The sequence below is a fragment of the Penicillium brevicompactum genome (genome assembly GCF_028827555.1).
Source record: "Penicillium brevicompactum strain IBT 35665 chromosome Unknown utg000005l_segment0_segment0, whole genome shotgun sequence".
In the NCBI taxonomy this organism is placed as follows: domain Eukaryota; kingdom Fungi; phylum Ascomycota; class Eurotiomycetes; order Eurotiales; family Aspergillaceae; genus Penicillium; species Penicillium brevicompactum.
Genome location: NW_026623208.1, coordinates 6,072,186 through 6,090,651, shown reverse-complemented (window position 1 = coordinate 6,090,651; position 18,466 = coordinate 6,072,186). Strand labels below are relative to the sequence as shown.

The 18,466-nt window shown below is 46.9% G+C and overlaps 7 protein-coding genes across 7 annotated transcripts; 2 read left to right on the top strand and 5 right to left on the bottom strand.

Moving 5' to 3' along the window:
* Nucleotides 1-982: 982 nt before the first annotated feature.
* Nucleotides 983-2,303, top strand: N7506_008204 (LysM peptidoglycan-binding domain-containing protein; the record flags this gene model as incomplete). Its single annotated transcript, XM_056957497.1, has 8 exons — nucleotides 983-1,191; nucleotides 1,251-1,379; nucleotides 1,440-1,559; nucleotides 1,617-1,726; nucleotides 1,751-1,865; nucleotides 1,914-1,995; nucleotides 2,061-2,244; nucleotides 2,296-2,303. 8 exons carry the CDS (start codon nucleotides 983-985, stop codon nucleotides 2,301-2,303), a joined length of 957 nt encoding a protein of 318 aa, XP_056811831.1.
* A 121-nt stretch (nucleotides 2,304-2,424) lies between these two features.
* Nucleotides 2,425-4,107, bottom strand: N7506_008203 (uncharacterized protein; the record flags this gene model as incomplete). Its single annotated transcript, XM_056957496.1, has 1 exon — nucleotides 2,425-4,107. The coding sequence occupies one exon, from the start codon at nucleotides 4,105-4,107 to the stop codon at nucleotides 2,425-2,427; it is 1,683 nt and encodes a 560-aa protein (XP_056811830.1).
* A 1,082-nt stretch (nucleotides 4,108-5,189) lies between these two features.
* On the bottom strand, nucleotides 5,190-5,433 carry N7506_008202 (uncharacterized protein; the record flags this gene model as incomplete). The annotated part of the gene is made up of 2 exons (XM_056957495.1): nucleotides 5,190-5,250; nucleotides 5,273-5,433. 2 exons carry the CDS (start codon nucleotides 5,431-5,433, stop codon nucleotides 5,190-5,192), a joined length of 222 nt encoding a protein of 73 aa, XP_056811829.1.
* An 893-nt stretch (nucleotides 5,434-6,326) lies between these two features.
* N7506_008201 (uncharacterized protein) lies at nucleotides 6,327-7,099 on the top strand (the record flags this gene model as incomplete). The annotated part of the gene is made up of 4 exons (XM_056957494.1): nucleotides 6,327-6,554; nucleotides 6,616-6,718; nucleotides 6,771-6,850; nucleotides 6,908-7,099. 4 exons carry the CDS (start codon nucleotides 6,327-6,329, stop codon nucleotides 7,097-7,099), a joined length of 603 nt encoding a protein of 200 aa, XP_056811828.1.
* A 1,265-nt stretch (nucleotides 7,100-8,364) lies between these two features.
* On the bottom strand, nucleotides 8,365-9,163 carry N7506_008200 (uncharacterized protein; the record flags this gene model as incomplete). Its single annotated transcript, XM_056957493.1, has 2 exons — nucleotides 8,365-8,629; nucleotides 8,727-9,163. 2 exons carry the CDS (start codon nucleotides 9,161-9,163, stop codon nucleotides 8,365-8,367), a joined length of 702 nt encoding a protein of 233 aa, XP_056811827.1.
* A 1,891-nt stretch (nucleotides 9,164-11,054) lies between these two features.
* Nucleotides 11,055-12,097, bottom strand: N7506_008199 (uncharacterized protein; the record flags this gene model as incomplete). The annotated part of the gene is made up of 2 exons (XM_056957492.1): nucleotides 11,055-11,378; nucleotides 11,441-12,097. 2 exons carry the CDS (start codon nucleotides 12,095-12,097, stop codon nucleotides 11,055-11,057), a joined length of 981 nt encoding a protein of 326 aa, XP_056811826.1.
* Nucleotides 12,098-15,218: 3,121 nt separating this feature from the next.
* Nucleotides 15,219-17,610, bottom strand: N7506_008198 (uncharacterized protein; the record flags this gene model as incomplete). The annotated part of the gene is made up of 5 exons (XM_056957491.1): nucleotides 15,219-16,046; nucleotides 16,112-16,629; nucleotides 16,685-17,167; nucleotides 17,242-17,351; nucleotides 17,417-17,610. 5 exons carry the CDS (start codon nucleotides 17,608-17,610, stop codon nucleotides 15,219-15,221), a joined length of 2,133 nt encoding a protein of 710 aa, XP_056811825.1.
* Between the last annotated feature and the right edge of the window lie 856 nt (nucleotides 17,611-18,466).

The following is an 18,466-nucleotide window of genomic DNA, read 5'->3' as shown; positions in this document are numbered from 1 at the left end:
AGATACCGCGCAAAATTTAACCAACTTTAAATACTTATAACTTTACAACAAGAGGGTCAATTGTAATTTGAAGAAACAATTTAAATACAGCTAGGCCTCAGCTATCGGCTGATATAAAATTTATTACGAAAGGTTGTGATTGTGGAAGTGGATAGGACCTGCATTTTGCCTAATATACGAGATTTGGATTTCTCCGTGAACGGTTTTCTAAACCATGGGGGCCAATTTTATCATCACATGTTGTGAGGAACAAAAGGAAGACTCTCCTTGATACTTTATTCTCGAGTCTTCTAGGCTTTCGTTCGATCGAGAAAGAGGCAGTAGATAGTATCAGAATCAAATGAGGAGGAAGAGAGGGGTTCTCTACGACTATCTACTGGGGGGCCTCGCAAATAAGGCAAACACGCCGACACTTTCTCTAGAATTTCAGTTATACTTGGTTGTAAAAGTTGGATTTACTGTAGTAGACCAGCAACCTTAAAGTCGTGCAGCAATGTCAGGTTGCATTATTTTCCGAACAAACAGATCACACAAGCACTATGCCAAGGTGCCAAGCAGTTGTTGATCGAATACGAAAACTAATCTGTTTTTACGATTGTTTTAGCGTGGGCCCCGAAGGGTCTTTTGGCGAGGCACAACGGGTGGGGCGCAGGACGGAGAGGACTCGGAAACGGGTGGGCTTAGCTCGCCCCCAGACTCCGCCATTCAGCGAGCCCGAATCTCTGCCCTGGCCCCCGGTCCCCGGTACTTGGCAGAATTTCCAGCCCCAAAATACCCTGGACCCAGAAAAAAGCCTTCACAGGCCTATAAATCTGAAACGAGGGATTTCATTCTCCTGCAGGTCTCTTTTGGGCATTTACGCAGAGTGGACCCGAACCAATTTGTACGATATAGAAAGATATGCTCGGTTTCCATTTTGAGAGGTTTCTCTTATGCTCACTACAAAACTCATTTCTAGAGTTTCGAGAACATTGATAGCAACATGAAAGGCTTGATTTACATTGCGGTGGTTGCCTCTGTGCAGGCTTCGCACTTCGGCCACCAATCTCTCCACCGCCGGGCTACCGGTAGTCACAACTGTAAAACACACACTGTGCAGGACGGAGATAGCTGTGTAAGTATTGGCAGATCGAGTGTAGCGACATGGGCGCAATTGCTCTCCTGGAACTCCGATATCAACAGCGAATGCTCGTAGGTGAATACAGATTCATTGAATGGCGAACGAATGAAACTAATTGCATGTTTTCTAGGAACCTCGATGACCTCTCTGGCAAGGATATTTGCGTCAGTAATCCATCCGGTGACTATGCAATTCCTGCCACCAGCTCTTCGGCCTCCAGTGGTGCAACTGGCTCGCAAAGCATTATCACCACCACAGCGTAAGCTTTTTTGACGAACTCGAAAAACGGTTGACTTGTGCATACTCACAGAAATTCTAGTCCTGTGCCCTCGCCAATTGTCTCTGGGACAAATAAGAAGTGTGCCAAGTACTATCAAATTAGGAAAGATGAGACCTGCGACACCGTAACAGAGAAGACCGGTATTTCTAAATCTGCCTTGTGAGTCTCGGTGCCATTATTCAAAAAGATTGAACAGCCTAGTTAACAATTATGCAGCATGTTTTTGAACCCCGAGCTCACGGAGACCTACACAAACCTCCAAAAGGATGTGTACTACTGTGTGCAGGCTGTTGGAGATATTACAACCTACTTAGGCCATGCTGGAAGTACTTCAGATTGATTCAGCAAAGTCTCCATGACCTCCGTTCCATCGTCAGCCTGTAGACCCGACTTTGCCGGCGCTTTGAAGAACAACTCCATCCCTGCCATTCCTCTTGCCAAGGATACTAGAAAGGACTGTTACGAGTGAGTGCGCTTTCCAATTGTTTGAGGAACTGGCTCATTTTCGATTAGCTACATTTGGATAAACAACATCACCGACAATGCGCTCGCGGATTGCTGGACAATGGCCATGACAATCGACGTTCCGAAAGAGGTATGGACTAGAATTCCTCAGGATCTCAAAATACCCTTTCGACATGTCAATGCTGACAACCCAAGGACTTCATTATGTGGAACCCCTCGCTCGAGAAGAATGCTACCGGTTACAATTATCCTTGTACACTTCAAAGCAGCTCGTCTTATTGTGTGCAGCTCTTCAAGCCGACCAATACTCAGACAACCAGAGTCCAAAGTCCCTCATCGGTTGCTGCGTCGTCTACTCAAGGTCCAAAATTCACAACTCGTGAGTACATGAAGATGAACTGATTCCAAATCCGCTAACCACATATACCAGACGCCTGAGTAGTAAAATTGGCTCTTGGGAGATGAAGAGACAGTGTAGTCTTGGCAGTGTAGGAGAAAGAGGCCCAGATGCGCTCGTGCCATCCTCGTGGGCAGTATCGTTCCAATTGATCAGTTTCGTTCAGTATTTGAATGGGTCAAAACTCTCCTTGTAATTGTTCAACGATACTAAATCATCCCATTTCATGTTCGAACGTTGATAACTGGTATCAAATGCGTCTTTCAGCATGCCCGTCCCATCTGGGAATTGAAGAGGGAATGATTCCTCGATGGGATTTTCCCCATTACCGTATAGAAATTCGTGAACCTCCTTTTCAATCCATCTAGCCCTTCCGTAATTCTCGGGCTCCCCATACGAATCTGACGTTCCGATCGTGATTGTGGGTCTGGAAGCGACATTCGCGTCTCTCCATGACGTCTTCTCTAATACCATTCGCCGAATCTCTTCCAGTAAGGTATACAAGCCCGCATCAAAAGGATATTCCAACATGCTCAGTTCGATGGATTTAATCGATGTTGGCAGGGTACTGAGGAACGAGACGAGATCGTCCTGTGAGATCACAAAGCCGGACAGTGCAAAGTGGCGTAGATTTGACCATTTTTCTACCGGTACAATGCCATTCAAAGGAATCACTGGGTATAGTTCCCCAGCATGAATATCCTCGTCGAAAGTGGTGTGCAACCTGAACTCTTCCATTTCTGTTGCACCACTGAGTGCACAGCGCAAACGACCGTTGAGCAAAGATCGCCAGCATGGTTCAAGGTCTGATTCATCTTCTCCGCCAACGAGCAGTGAGATATCGAGACGGCGAAAGCCCGGGTTCTGAAGCACTTTAGCAAAGTTGTCATACTCTTCACATGGCGCGTCGAAAATTGTGCAGTTGATTCCCGTGGGGACAAAGTTGGAAGTCATCACCAGCTCAGAGACAGAATTTGGTTCATTGGCTAGCACACGCGTGGCATTGCGGAATCCGCGGTATCTTTCTCTGAGTTCCAGATAATGGTTCCACGGATACGAGGTAGCAGGTGTTGATATCGCTCTCCTGAATAGCCAGCCACACGGAATGGGATAGTTAAAGCCCTTTGGGAACGCGCGAATCATCGGAGTCGGGCAGAGCGGGTCGAAGAGGTATCCGTGAGCCACTGGTGTGATAGTGACCCTTTTCAAAGCAGTAAATTGTTTCACGCCAAATAAAAATGCTTCGTAATCGCTATCGCCGGTGAGGACATCGCTTTGCTGACGAAGCAAATGCTGATAATGTTTCCAACACTCCCCTAGCGGAGGCTGAGCGAGGATCTGCTCTCTGCATGCAATATGCCTAGGTCTATCAACATCGGCTCCTTTTCGGCTCCTGAGGATTCGGAGGTTTTCTTCACAGGCGTCTTTGAACCATTTGGGACATCCGCTCTCCTCGTCGTGTTGATGCTGGCTCATGATATTTTCTCTGAAATACTCGGAATAGACTTTAGCCCACTCTCTGGTGTTATTGGGCTCATCATCGTCTGAGAGTAATTCGTGCCCCTGGGCAGTTTGATTCATTCGCTGTGGGCCCCGTGGCAAGCGTGCTTCATCCCAGATCACTTCGGTCACTGAATGACGGAAGTTCTCGTGTGAGGCAATATTGCGAAAGACTTCTATGTTAAGTGGGTTGGCGGAAAGAAAAACTCGGTCGATGCGAAGAGGAACGGCATTGTTCACTTGGGTACAAGTCAGGCGCAAGGATTTGATATCGGCATTTGACAGATGGCCTGCGATTAGTCCCCAAAGCTCAAGGGGTAGGGGGGTGAAAGTTGAACCAGTCATGGTATACTCAAGTGTTGACGGAAGTACCGTTGGGGGCATAATACCGCTTTATACGCGGTAACCCGTAAAGCCCCGCTATTTGCCACCGCCGATGATCCTCCCAGGTGGGGGCCGTGAGCCCCTGCAGTAGTGGGGAGGGATTAATAAAAACGTGCGCTACCTAGGCCTTGGAAGTGGGGCCTGAGAAAAGAAAAGCAGTTGGTAGGGAGGAAGCTGATTTCACTAGTGACTGTACCTCTCGTCCATGTTTCCGATTTCCGGTCGTTTACAGGTTAAGAGGTGGCCGTGGTTCGACTCCCCGTCAGTGCATTTCTTTTTTACATCCTAAATTTTTGTACCCCACACGGCACACGACATCGACCTGTTTACTAATTGTAGAATGCCAAGCACCCACAGAGTAAGAGAATTGCGAGAGTCGAGTATTTTGAAGTTCAACAGCTGGGCAGGGCACCCACTGTGCAGCCTGGCGCTTTGTTTACCTATTCAATGACCCGGCCGTTTACACCAAGATGTCTCATAACGATGCATCGAGTACAAAAGCCGGAGGCAAGAAACCGCGAGAACTCCGGTCGCATAAATAGCATAGGAAAGCGCAGACAAAATATAGTCAAGGGATTCCTGGTAGTCCGAGTGTGTTTTCGCTCGTCCATACGTATCAACAAACTGCTGGGGTATCAGTGTGAAGCGGAATCTATCGACACGGATGAAACCAGTTTTTGGGACTGTTTGCTGAGGAATTGCCTCGAAAGCCTATAGTACTCCGTATACGTCCTGCGATCACCGAGGGTAAAACAGATCCATCCCCCTTCCCGTCGCCAACATAATCCAGTGCCCTGTGGCATCTGCATTCCAGATCTTGTCACGACGGTTTAAAGATCCGTTCTGCAATGATACATCTGAAGATATTGGCAGATTTGATGAGTAAATTGATGCAGATTAGGGCGTCGAAAAGGAGGTATGAGCCATATGACTCGTGCCGGCCCAAGTACCTTGACCTGAGCCGATGTGCTTTTGGAATGAGACGGGTTGTGAGCAGAATGTATAAGAATTTTCAGAGAAGAAACAAATAAACGACTTGATTCTCAGACCTTGCCGGAGTCTGCCATGCTTCCGTTGGGGCTGAATCGATCATTTAGGATTTTGCTGGTGTGTTAGTAGAAACTACCATACAAGTTGCAGCTCCTGGTCCTCGTCCCGATCTTCTGGCTCTTCATTTGTGCCCTCGCCATGTCGATATTCGTCCGTTTTGTCCAGTTCGTCGAAATCACTTTCGTGCGCAAGTATTGAGAACGTATAGAAAGTATCGATCAAAATCCATGCTGTCATTCTGAAGGTTTGACTCCATGGCATACAAGTGGAATGAAAGAAGTCCGAGGCCCTGTAGGGAGCAGTCCGTACTCCGTAGATATCCCATGGTTGGGGTGGAGAGATGATCAGGGAGCCCTATAGTTAAGGGCCGCTGTAAAATGCTCCTTACCTGGTACCATGGCTATTAACGTAAGCCTATTAAAGATTAAGATTGTAACTATATATAATACGTTTTTAATTTGTAATTAGCTATTTGATTATTTTAAATAGTGTAGTGGGGAAACCGCACCGCTCCCACCTATGCCTTAGGCACCCCTGGGCTATTTCTAGTCCCGTTTTCATAGCATAGCAATCCAAGCATTCTACACCTCTCTGGCAAAACAGCATCTACTTCCTAATCGGGCCGTTCTAGGGCTTTACATGCCTCCCTATTCCCGCCGAGCACTGAGTACCCCCGTCGTCTTGTCTGCGATATTAGACCGCCAGCGCGCTCTTCCCACTTCAATAGTTGATTACCTAACTTTACTATAGCCGCTTTACCTCTGATAAGCCACCGATATCAAGATTCTATACAAAGACTGCAATAGCATGGGTGAAGGGTGTCTGGTCCAGATCCACCATCGCGGTCTACTCTCATGCCTGAGGCCGTGCAGGCTGTTTGTTTACTACTTTTGTCGCCATTGGCGAAAGCCTAGACTTTAACATGGTCAATTAAGAGTGGTGTGGATTGCTTAAGATACTTTTGGAAATTAACACAACCCAGTTCACCGAGTTAATTTATATTAGAAGCTTAGGGTCAAGCACCTATCTCTAACACCTCATAACGATATTCATATGGGACAAGCCTCGGACAACGAATTCGGCTACTATCTCCGAGCACTCTTGATCAGCGATCTCGGAGTGAATCCCTGATGCTCGCTCGGGGAACCACAGAGAATTACCCTGGTCTTCTTGGCACCTTGACCAACAAAATTTTGGATGCTATCCCCGGTAGCGATTATGAGAACATCATTTACCCGGCCACCCAGGAAGGGTCGACACCTAGCTATGGAGAAGGAATTAGAAATGGCACCGCTCAGCTGAAGAGATACGCCAGTGTTTGTCCCAATTCAAAGATTGTCTTGTTTGGCTACTCTCAGGTATGACATATTTCAATTGATCTCTGACGGAGCTTTGGTAATGATATATGGCTCGGTATAGGGCGCAATGGTGGTTGGTGATATGTTGGCTGGTGGTGGCGATAACGGAACGCTGGGGGCGTTTTCTCAACCTACCGTGAATTCTAGGACGCTTGGCTCACACAGTGAGTGACCTTTAAAACTTTTATTAACGAATCTTTTGCTGATTTATAAAAGTCACGGCAATCGTACTTTACGGTGACCCGCGTCATATGCCTGATCAGCCGTACAATGTTGGAGATGTGACAGCCACTGGAGTAAGTGCCCAAAATACTTGTTTTCAACTCATTATAACTAACCGGGGGATTCTCTAGAAAGATCCACGTACCGATAATCAGCTCCGTGCCCTGTCTGCCTTTAATTCCCGCATCCACCACTTCTGTGATAACAAAGACGGTGTCTGCGACGCCGCTGGAACAAATCTTTCAGCCCACATGGCCTATGTCACTACTTGGGATAATACCGCAGCCTCATGGGTGGTGGATATGATTCAGCGCCAGATTTGACTTTGTCAAGCCAAGGCCCAACTCATGCTCGCAGGCTATGAACTGGGGGATTTGGCTTCTTGCACAGCCCGACAATACTAAAGTTCTCTGAGACGATCGACACAACCTTACTGAACCTTACTGATGAAGATATAATTCATAGAGAAAGTTCCCACTACTAGGGTCAGGTCGACAACGAATGTATCGATAGTCTAGAACTATTTGTCAGGAGCACAAATAACTGTTCTAACTATATTTTATGTATATGACACATGAGAGCCCAGTCTGATTTGATAGAAGCTCTTTTTCCAGCCAGTCGAAAAATGGCACGCTGTCGTAAGAATGGCCCTTGTCTATCTATTCGTGTTAGAACTCACTGTCATAATGATGACGGAATGTATCTTGATTAGATCCAAACTTATTTGGCAGGGATAATATGATCGCTTGCGAAGTCCAATACCAGTGGCCAGGCAATCTTGATCGTGCAGGCTTTCGGTGGTATCAAACTTCCAAGCTACTAAAGTCTCTTGGTTCTGTAGGAGCTGCTGACGATTAATAAATTCCACTCGCATGTCTGCCCCTCCTTGCTGCTGAGAATTAGTCTGATTCCATTCAGTTGTGCTAGGGACCAGGTTTCGTCTGTATTGAATTTTGTTAACTTTTTTTCCAGCTGTATCTAGTAATTGATTAGGTGACAACGAATACAGATCTGTTCACGAATCTAAGAAGATTTCCAATCTCTTCCTGATCATAAGCCCTGGCCGGTTTAGTTGGCTTTCATACTGTTGAAGGTGAATATTTGCAGTTTAAGATTGAATTGATAAGTGATAAATGGTTCTTTCTGGTTAACAAGTATCAATATATCAAGTCCGCTATAATGAGTACTGGTTTGGAGGGAGGGGGTTGATTTCATGGGTGAGAGTAGACTATTCCCTCTTCTTCCGCTCCGGATCTCTAGTTTGGTCTATGCTTATAAGCCTTACATTGACTTTCATCATCTCCTTCAATATTTCAGCGTTTATGGCAAGAGATAGGTAGAGTCGAGGAAGGACAAATAAGATGAGAAAGAAAAGTTCAACAAATTGTCGGGCGTGAGGTTATGATAGAGAAGCCTCCAAGGTTGTAAAAAAACGGACATAGCGATGACGAGTAGTAAAGGAGTAGTAAAAATTTTGTCCTGGTCATCTCTGCAACGATACCTACTACCATCGAGGGGGGGAAGATCCGGCGGTGTGTATTCAATAAGACAAGATAAAATATGTCCCAGCATCACCATCCATGGATGTTCATTTCACCTTGGAAGCCAAGAATCGGGCGGCCGATCCAGCGTTGGCACCGTAGGTGAGATGGGCAGCTGTAATAATGAGAGTTCCATCACAGACCAAGTCACCTACGGCGCAATATACTTTAGTCTGGTCTTTGGGGTAGTTCGGGATTCGACCCTTGTCTTGCAGGTTGCGAGTGAAACCGAACAGGACAACGCCCTTAACCTTGTCCCTGACTTCTGAGTCTAGCTTCTGGATTGCATCATCGATGACAGCGCTTCCTTGGCTGTATATCAGAGACTTTGAATTAGAACGTGGTCACACAAAGTGTAGACACTCTTCTGGTATCTGGAACGAGGCTCTGCCATATTTTGATTACATACCTATATCCACCAGCAACAATCTTTGCGTTGGGACACTTTGTGTTGCATTTGTTGAACACATCTACTGCGGCCTGAACATCCTGGGGTGCCGTGTTTTGTGGGAGGAAATTCTCAGCCAGACCAGCAGTATAAGCACCGCCAATTCCCTGACATCCGACCTTGCCTCCAAGTTGGAGTTTCAAATTATCGCAGACTTCAGGTCCAACGACAGTTCCCTGGAAAATCAGTATTGCTAGTTGTTGGAAACCCGAAGAGATGCCCACCTCATTGCCAACCTCAGTAGACCCACGCGCAAAAATGAACATGGTGTCCTTGCAGTTTCCAGTGTTTAGATCGTTGGCTTCGACATATTGGCGTCGTTCGACTGCAATAAATGAGTTCGAAGCTGCTATCAATGGCGCTATAAAAAGAAGGGTGAAGATGGAGTTCAAAATCATATTTGCGAAAGAGAAAGATAACCCAGCAGTTTATGGATTTTTTTGAACTGCAGTCCCTGTTTATCACTCTACACAGACACGGAACTGTGCGTTTTAAATAGTTTTCTATGAAGGTGATTTACCTAATCCTTAGTGGGTTGAAAACACTCGGCTCTAAATTTGAGGCTGCGGGTTCAGATGCGTTTTCGGGTGAGTTGGCGTTTCAAGATGGCTAAAAAATTCGACTGTCTCTCATAGAGTGAAAGCTGGACAAAAACTTAACACCTGTCCTCGACCACAACTACATCGGAACTCAGGAGCATATGTTGGAGTTACAAAGCGAAACCAGCCTACATAATATTGCGCAGACCATGTGAACGGCGGGCGGGACCTCTAGGTCCATCACAATTTATACAATATACATGTTACAAATCCAAGCTGAATGAATTTATCAATTGAACCCACCTCAATTTTGAGGCGTAAGAAAACCAACACTGACTTTTCTACCTAATATGTCTTCCATCCTCTTTCCAGTCAATATGTTTACAACAATTATCTGTCATATGCACACAGGATAGCGATCAGAACATACCCGCTCTGCCCTGATTATTGGGAAGTCAGATGGCTGCCTTTGGTCTTGAAGCGATTTGTGCTTCTCCTCTGTAGATCATCCTGTTATCACCGATCAATTCATCTCCTCCGCACCCTATCCGACAATCTGTCCAACTTCAAAGACATACCTCGGTCGGATCTCAGAAAGAGTGCCTGATTTTGAGTCGATCTTACGCCAATCGCTATACCGCCAACATCCTATATTGTAACTAGGTGACTGAAACTCAGGTTTAGAAAGGTTATCTTTCCCGACGATGATGCTTCCAACTATTCACTCCCAATTTCTCAATCTCGATGAAATAGTACGGAGGAAAAGGTAACTATTTCGTACCCAGGATATAAGCCCAAGGGGCCCTAAAACTTCTTGTATAGGACTAAACCTATTTAGCATTGACTTTGGTAATAATGAAGGTAGAAACTTGATCAACAGAAGCCTATACCTATACACAGGGTAAGTGAGTAATAGTGATCCACTTCTTTCTATTCCCAGGCGGATGTCATTCACTGACACAGTAGGCAGGCCCAGCTCAGGCCAACGAAGACATGGGACTCTAGAGATTCAGTCACTATGGTACTTCGTAACCTGTACGACAAGTCTCTCCCATGTGCGCACTAGGTCTGGTGCTGGGGAATGAAGGAGTGTCAAACAAACTCCATAATCTGAAGGATTGACTACTGTAGAGCTCAATATATTTAGTCTTGAACATATATTGATAGAATAACCAGATCCCTTGTCAAAAGTGCAACAATACTCGATGGATAATGTTGATAGCAGGCTGATCTACGTAGGAGAAGCACAAATTGCTTCAAATTAGCAGATTCTGGCTGTCAAAGTATAAAGACCAGCCCGGGGAAAAGAAAGAACATAAGGAGAGAGGGAGAGAGGGAGAGCTAGCTATCTAGCCAGGGGGTCGTCTGACCTCCCAATCAATATCAAAGTTGTATTTGTTTGGTAAAATGCAATACCCAATCAACGGCTATAATAGAGTATGGAATCAAGATTGGAAGATGTGTGTTTCATGCACGGGAGTTGGAGAGAAACTGGCAAGAGACGGGACGGGCGAGGAGACAGCCACCCAGAATTAGATACATGGATACACAGGACCAACTGTGGGGACCGGGCCCCCTAGGCACCCATTACCTCACCAAAACCGCTGACATACGATGTTCATTGCCAGAATTAGCATTGATAATTTACTTGATGATTGACTCCTCACAATTGCCTGGAATCACATAACGGTGTGTTGGGCGATAGAAAAACCTCGAGGCTCGCGCACGGGTCTGGGCTAAATCCAATCATCTAACACAGCTGCGTGGCAGGGAAGTCACCCTGCATTGCAGAAACACCCAGGTGTCCGCGCCATGTGCCGTGTCCATGTCTCATTGTCATGCATAGGGCCGAAGTGCCTCCCAGGCCATTCCACGCGTCATCCAGAGCATGCACAATTGTCTGGATCTCAGCGGTGGTGTCGCAATTTCTCCCCGAAGCGTAGTAGTAGTAGGTAATGCTCACTCCATTGGAATCAGACATGGTACCAGAGATTCCAGCGCAGCTTGCATCCTTGCTGAGCGAATAAATTTTGCCCGAAATCTCGGCAATGATTCCCTGGGATTTTTCGGGGGGCTGAATTTTGTGCTTCCAGACTTCACTTGAGACTCGGAGACGGAAATTGAGGTCCTTTTCACAAGTCCGTTTTCATTCCTCCTCGTGGTATTTTTTCCATCGATTTGAGCAGTGATGTTTCCGTCTGGTTCAAGAAACCCAACACTGCCGCTTCTGGCGCCTGCATGATGGCCATCACACGCCGTTTGGGGGTTCTTTCCGGAGGATTTGGTCGCTAAGCCGAGGACTCCATGCCATGTACCGTGGTGATCAAGATCAAGGCACACTGCAGATGCTCCTTGGGAGTTCAAATCATTCATCGCGTCGGAGAGCTTCTTAGTGATTGTCTTTGTTCGCTGGGTGCTGTCGCAGTTGTCGCCGGTTGTATAGGAGTACACATAATACTCGTAGTCAATTCCGTCCTCCGAGACGTCGATAATTGCTGACTTTCCACAAATCTTCTGAGGGTCCGGCCGGTTATTGTACCAACTGACAATGATGCCAACGGCTCCAGTGATCACAAGGCCAACTCCTGTAGCCGGTCCGATGACGTCACCGCCGTTCCATTTATGCACGATAGTATAATCATCGCTTGTGCGGGCAGCTAGCCCTTGCTCTTCACTTGTGTGGGTTTCGTTCAGAGTCAGATTGGTTTCAACTGCAAGTGCTGAGCAGACACTCTGTAAAGATAGTAGGGTGACGAGAACAGATCCAAACTGATCCGATATGTTCTTGAACATGATTGCGATATCGGTAAAGCTTTCGCTTCCTTGGGTATCGAATGACAGCTGCTTCTTATCAGTATTACCAAAGAGGTGAAAGTAAGGTAGGTTTCATACGGGTGGGGATGAAAATGCAAGTTCGAAAGCAAGAAGGCAGAAGAGGCAAGTCTGATTTGAATCTAGTCTTTCCTTGGTGTATGTTTAATGAGTTCATGGAACGGACATCTATTTTATATGTCTGTCCTCTGGGAGTGAGCTGGTGAATAGACATATTCCCCATTTGGTAGATATGTAGCATGTGATTTGGGGTCCAAATCCGATAGTTTAGAGGCATTTTACATTCTATTAGGGGCCGTAGCTCGATTCAGGGTGACTTCCCGATACCGAGTGGGCGTTTGTACAGAACAACTTGCTGTACTATTAGAAATATCCAAAACCGGTTGGGACCCTATACCGGGATAGTCCACGGGTGTTTTGACAGGACTGCGTTCTTTCTGCCCCCACATTGAAGACCTGGGTAGGTAAGATTTACGGAGGTCCACCTGCGCATCTATCTATAGCTATATGCCTTGCCTGTGTGCTCCGTGGTCCGGCTCTGACTTTGAATCCTTGTTTTATTCTTCCTTGTGGCTCCCTTCCTGGGTGCTGCTTGAGCGTGCTAGTCAAACAACCAGGCATTTGTGGAAGTGACTACCAGATACCGAGGTATATAATTCGTATTGATAGTTCTATCTAGTGATCCACATCAGACTCTATATCATCACACATCGTCTAACTTACATACGTCGAACTACATCCTATCTGTGGAATTAAATTTTCGATCTAGTATATCAAGAGTACATGCTGGTTACAGACTCTAAGTCATCAATAGTGTTTGAAAAATAATCCCTTATCATAGATCCCCCACCCTAATGTTCAAGTGGATCACAGTTTGGTTGAAGTCTGCATTTCAAGTTGTTTCTGTTCCTCTTGGCTGGATGAAATGTGAACCCTTTTGATACCACCGTATGATTTGGGGGCGAAAAGCGAAAACTGTGAATATCTGTTCTCAGAGCGCAGATCTTTTCTGTGTCCCTTATCATACTGTATGTACATCACTTCCTATAGGAGTCTAGCCTGCAACGCCTATACTAGAGGACGTTGGCTTTCAACCTCCAACATTTACATAGTAGATTAGAACTGCTGGAATGAAAGGCTCTCGGGCATAAAATGTCTACAGGCATTCCTGACCCAGCTCTTCCCTCTTGGGGCATTAATTAAGCCCAACTTATCAGAAATAGATGAGACAATATAAGCCCACATAATCGAAAAATAATATCTACTATATGATGATACAGATAGTATCTCCTATGTATTCCTGCGCATCACAATCTGCGAGTGAGGTGCAAGTATGTATACATATGTACATGTCGAGGCGCCACTACTACTGCAGAGCCCCACTTTCCTGGCACAACTGGATATCCAAATAAAGATCGATGCAGCAGTACATACCTGTACGGAGTACGGAGTACGGAATACTTGATGTAAGGTCCCCGAAGAGTGGATTCAGCTCACAGTGGAGCCCGAGTCCCTGATCTCCAACCTACTGTCCATATCTGCATTCAAGCCCCTTCATCGAGGGCGATGCCTAATCTATTCTCAAGATGTGCTGGCATATCACTCAATTGCTGATAGATGATACACAACGTGTGGAATATTTGATCTCACATTCCTTAATCCTTGGACCTTCAAAACACATATTCACACCAGAAGGCAGAAAACATATTGAAGAAAGGGTACTGTTGAGTTTTACGTCACACACGCTTGTATCGGGAACATCACTACCTTGCCATAACGTTCACCTTCAGGGTCTAATGGCTCTTGATGCATATTGGGGGCCGACTAGTCAGACCGGAATGAAAATTCGGGGTTTGGCATATTGCAAATCCCTGTTTACCAGAAAAATGAGAAATACTGGGCTTAAAATAAGGCATCCGTCACTGAACAGAACTCGCCGATTTGAAGTTCGATGCTGCTCATGAGATCCCGAATTCCTTCGGCCCCCACGTGTAATATTATACTTGAGACACGACGGGGCCAAAAGTTGTAGGTGTCCATGGATGGCGTCATCACGCGATCCTCAGCAATGCTTGTTTTGGGGGCCAACACTCTTCAAACGTTTTTTTTTGTCTTTTTTTTAGAGTAGGTAGACCACACATCCCTCAAGATAACCTTGGAACGAGACGTGCAGACAGCTGGTGTCTTGTCAACAGCAGACCTTTCATCGCTGGAAGAACCGACTGTAGGAAGCCTCAACTCAGCACCAAGGACAAAATTGGTTGGTATCTTGGAAAAATGATCCTCATTTGCGATAGCCTAAGATTCAAGAATTCCTTGTCCAGGTGCATGCGCGGACAGTAAGATTTGTTGAGAAGCGTCAACTAAGTTCCCCTCAATTCGTCTCATGACCACACTTTGTGAAAGGAGAATGGAAAGGGAAAACACAAGCAGACTGCCAGAGGGTTGAATCAATCAAGTATGCAGCCCAAAAAAACGCATCACGCCCGGGCATTCTAAGGTTCCAAGGTTACCTCGAAACAATAACTTTGATCTCAGGAAATACATCGATTTAAAGCGACTTGCGAGGTCATATAGAGACAACTTCAATATTATGATCAGTACAGACTGTAATTGGGAAACCGCGCCACATCTCTTGTGCGCCACAGTGGCTAGTTTTGGCAGGTTTAGCTCGGGAGCGCATAATTGAGCAATTCAATCATTCTACGCATCTCTTAAAAACAGCATCTATTTCCTATTCCGGTTGCGCAGGGGGATTGCTTAGCTCCCCATGATCCCCGTCGAGCACTGAGCACTCCCGCATCTTTTCTGCGATGTCAGAACGCCAGCGCGCTCTTCCCATTTCACTACCTAGCCGAGGAGTCATCAAAACTTTGAAAAAAATTAACCTCACCTGGGCAGGAGCAGTAAGCAAATTTGGAACGTTGATCTGGCTGCGCATGCACTACATATAAAGCGTTTCTAAGGTTGCATCATCATCGCACATGATTCACTTAATGGCAATGTCCAATTTGGGGAGGGCCGTTGAAGTCCCTGAAATCGCCCCTCAAAACCCCAATGCCGTCTTGTCTGACTTCTTCGACTAGGTCTCTGACTTTAGTTGCAATCTTCCCCGCCGAAAATCCGAAATTCTCATAGACTTCATTGGAAGGAAGGCTTTTCCCAAAGCTGGCCATAGACACGGAGGCGTCTGAGTAGCGCTCCCATCCGTTGGGGGATACGCCTCGATGACAACAGTGGGTTTCTCAGCTCGTGGCCTCAAAACGGACAGCTTGTAGTCTCGAGATTGTTGCTCAAATAACCTGGTGCAAGGGAAAGAAAGAACTCGCGCCCGGATTCCATATGCTTCAAGAAGTAATTCTCGGGTCTGCATTGCAAATACCATCTCGGAGCCGACCCCGATCAAACTGACGTCGAACTCGTCTCCGTCACTCGCTGTGAATACATATCCACCTTTCATTGCGCCCTCGCGAGACGAATTCTGGGGATATTGGGTCAATCCTTGACGAGAAAGCGAGATGACTGTAGGTGTCTCGGTGGCCCGGATAGCGGCAATATACGCGCCGGCGACTTCCTCGGCATCACATGGGCGAATGTAAAGAAGATTAGGCATGGCACGGTAGAGGGCTGCAACAGCGATTGGCTGGTGAGTAGGGCCATTCTCACCAACGCCAATGCTGTCGTGGGTAGCGATGTGAATCTGCTGGAGACCTTGGAGTGCAGCCATACGTACAGCTGCCGCCGCATATAGGTGGAAGACAAAGTATGTGCTTGTCATCGGGATGAATGTACCCTTGTTAAAAGCGGATAGCCCGTTGGTGATAGCGCACATGGCGTGCTCGCGAATACCATAGTGAATGTATCGTCCACTATAATTTCCGTTCAGGCCACACGATGTTTCAAGGTCAGGCTGTGTAGATCAGTAATTGAACACAAGGCGTACATGGCGGGGGAAACAAAGAATCATTTACTCACAGACTGAAAGTCAACCTTGTTCTTGTAGGCGACATTGCAGGAAGGAGTGAGGTCTGCCGTGCCAACTAAGAATGCATTTAGGTTTTGAGCAAGGACGCTGGTAACTACTCCTGCAGACTTTCTTGATGCAGTCGCTGTGGAAGGCTGGTCTTCCTTGCGGGGAATCAGTTTTGTCCAGTCATCTGGCATCCGTCCGGCAACACGAAGTGCAAATTCGGCCGCTGAAAGTGGATATTCCACCCGGTATTTTGCCAAAGTGGCTTGCCATTCCGCTTCATGGGTATTACCACGACCGGGCACATCGCCGAAGAAGTCATAGACATCCTGTGGGATGTTGAAATGCTTGCTAGGGTCGAGACCAAATGATCTCTTGAGATTGGCCACTTCCTCGACCCCGAGAGCAGCTCCATGAACTTCGGCTGTACCCGCATTGTGGGCCCCAAATCCAATCACAGTGCGTATATTGAGGAATGTGGGTTTATCACTCAATCGAGCGGCAATGAGGGCAGCCGTGACCGCTGTACTATATTAGTGTAGTCCGGCCCACTGTGCTGGATTGCTCATGTCACTTACCAGGAACATCTGTGTCTCCATTGCACACATCTACCACATTGAATCCGGTAGCTCGCATCTTCATGTTGATGTCCTCGGTGTTGGCAATGTCTGCTGTTCCATCACATGTTACAGAGTTATTATCAAAGATGACACATAGATTGTTGAGCTTCCAGTGCCCAGCTAGGGAGAGCGCTTCCAATCCGACGCCCTCTTGAAGACAGGCGTCGCCGACCATACACCACGTCATGTTGTTCACCACTTCGTGGCCGGGCTTGTTGTATGTGGCGGCAAGGTTCTTGCTGGCCATTGCGAGGCCAACTGCATTAGCGAGTCCTTGGCCTAGAGGCCCAGTGGTAACTTCCACGCCCTCGTTTTCAATTTCGGGATGGCCAGGGCAGAGCGAATCAAGTTTTGCCGAGTGATAAGACTTGAGCTGGTCCAGTGTCATACTCTCCACGCCTACAAGATGCATGAAAGTATACTGCCACAGGCAGGCATGGCCTGTCACGGTCTGAGATCAGTCTTCTGATCTACCAATTGAAAAAAGAGCTTAGTTGCAGTGATTGAAAGCTTACCATTCGAAAGAACAAAACGATCGCGGTTGAAGTAGTTGCAATTCTTCGGAGAATATTTCATCACATACTTATACAGCGAAATACCAATAGCTGCCATTCCCATTGGAGATCTGAATAGTCCAGTCAGCACTGCGCAATAGAGCCTGTTTATCACCAAAAAGAATAGGCCAAATACCCAGCGTGGCCCTCGCCGAACTGCTGACATAGGTCAGCAATAAACGCCCGAAAGACACACATCACCCGCTTGTGTGTTTCTTCGCTCTGTAAACCGAGCTCATTGCTTGGGATCGCCCCATTGGGGATGTAAGGCACGGTCTTAGTCGGCACACTTGGAATGGTCGTTTCGAGTAATTCTAGAGCAGGTGCCATGATGGGAGTCGTGTCGCACTTGGTGAATATGGGCAATGAATACCTCACTTTAGGACTCGAACTGGCGGATGGCTCTTATACTTGATTCCTGCGAATTGAAGCCCATATTGAGTATCAATGCACGATGGAAATCTGAGGTGGTGGATGTTCGAGATCAACTTGGGATCGAGGCGAGGTCGAATCAACATGTATTCGGTAGAGGATTGGATTTGACACATAGAGGTGATCTTGCCTCAAGTGTGAGTAGTCTCCAGGTAGCTTCCTAGGCCCTGGCTGTTGGTGGGGCGGCCCTTTCGCTTCGAGGCCGGCGGTGCTCGCTTCGACAACCCGCCGCAAGTCCCAACGAAGTACCCCCGAGTACGAATCCGAATGGTTCGACGACAGCCAAGGTGACCGTATACTAATTTCCCCCTCTGGACTTTGACGCAATCGCAAGGAAAGTAGAATGGAAAATTTCCCCGCGTTATTGAAAAACCGGGCGTTTCGTAACGAAATCAAGCTCTCCCATCCCGCGATGGTGCTCGACACGAGTCCCAATTCTATGGGATGTCTCTGCTGCACAGTGACAATGCCGACATTGTACCCAGGCCCATGCGACACGGGCCACACGGCAACTTTATTGCTAAACCCCCACTCTCCTAACACCAGTGGCTCCTGGCACGAAAGCCGGGGGTAGCTGATGCTTCTCCACTGGACCACTGCTGCCAGTAATGACGTTGATCGTTTTTGCCGGTTTTGTGGGTGCTGCGACCTGGAACCAGAGAAGCCAGGGCTGTACGGAGTAGTTCGGCTGAGAGTCTCCAGTGTCCACTCGCCATTGTTTGACGAAGTTTGATCCCAACGTGGTGTTGTAGAG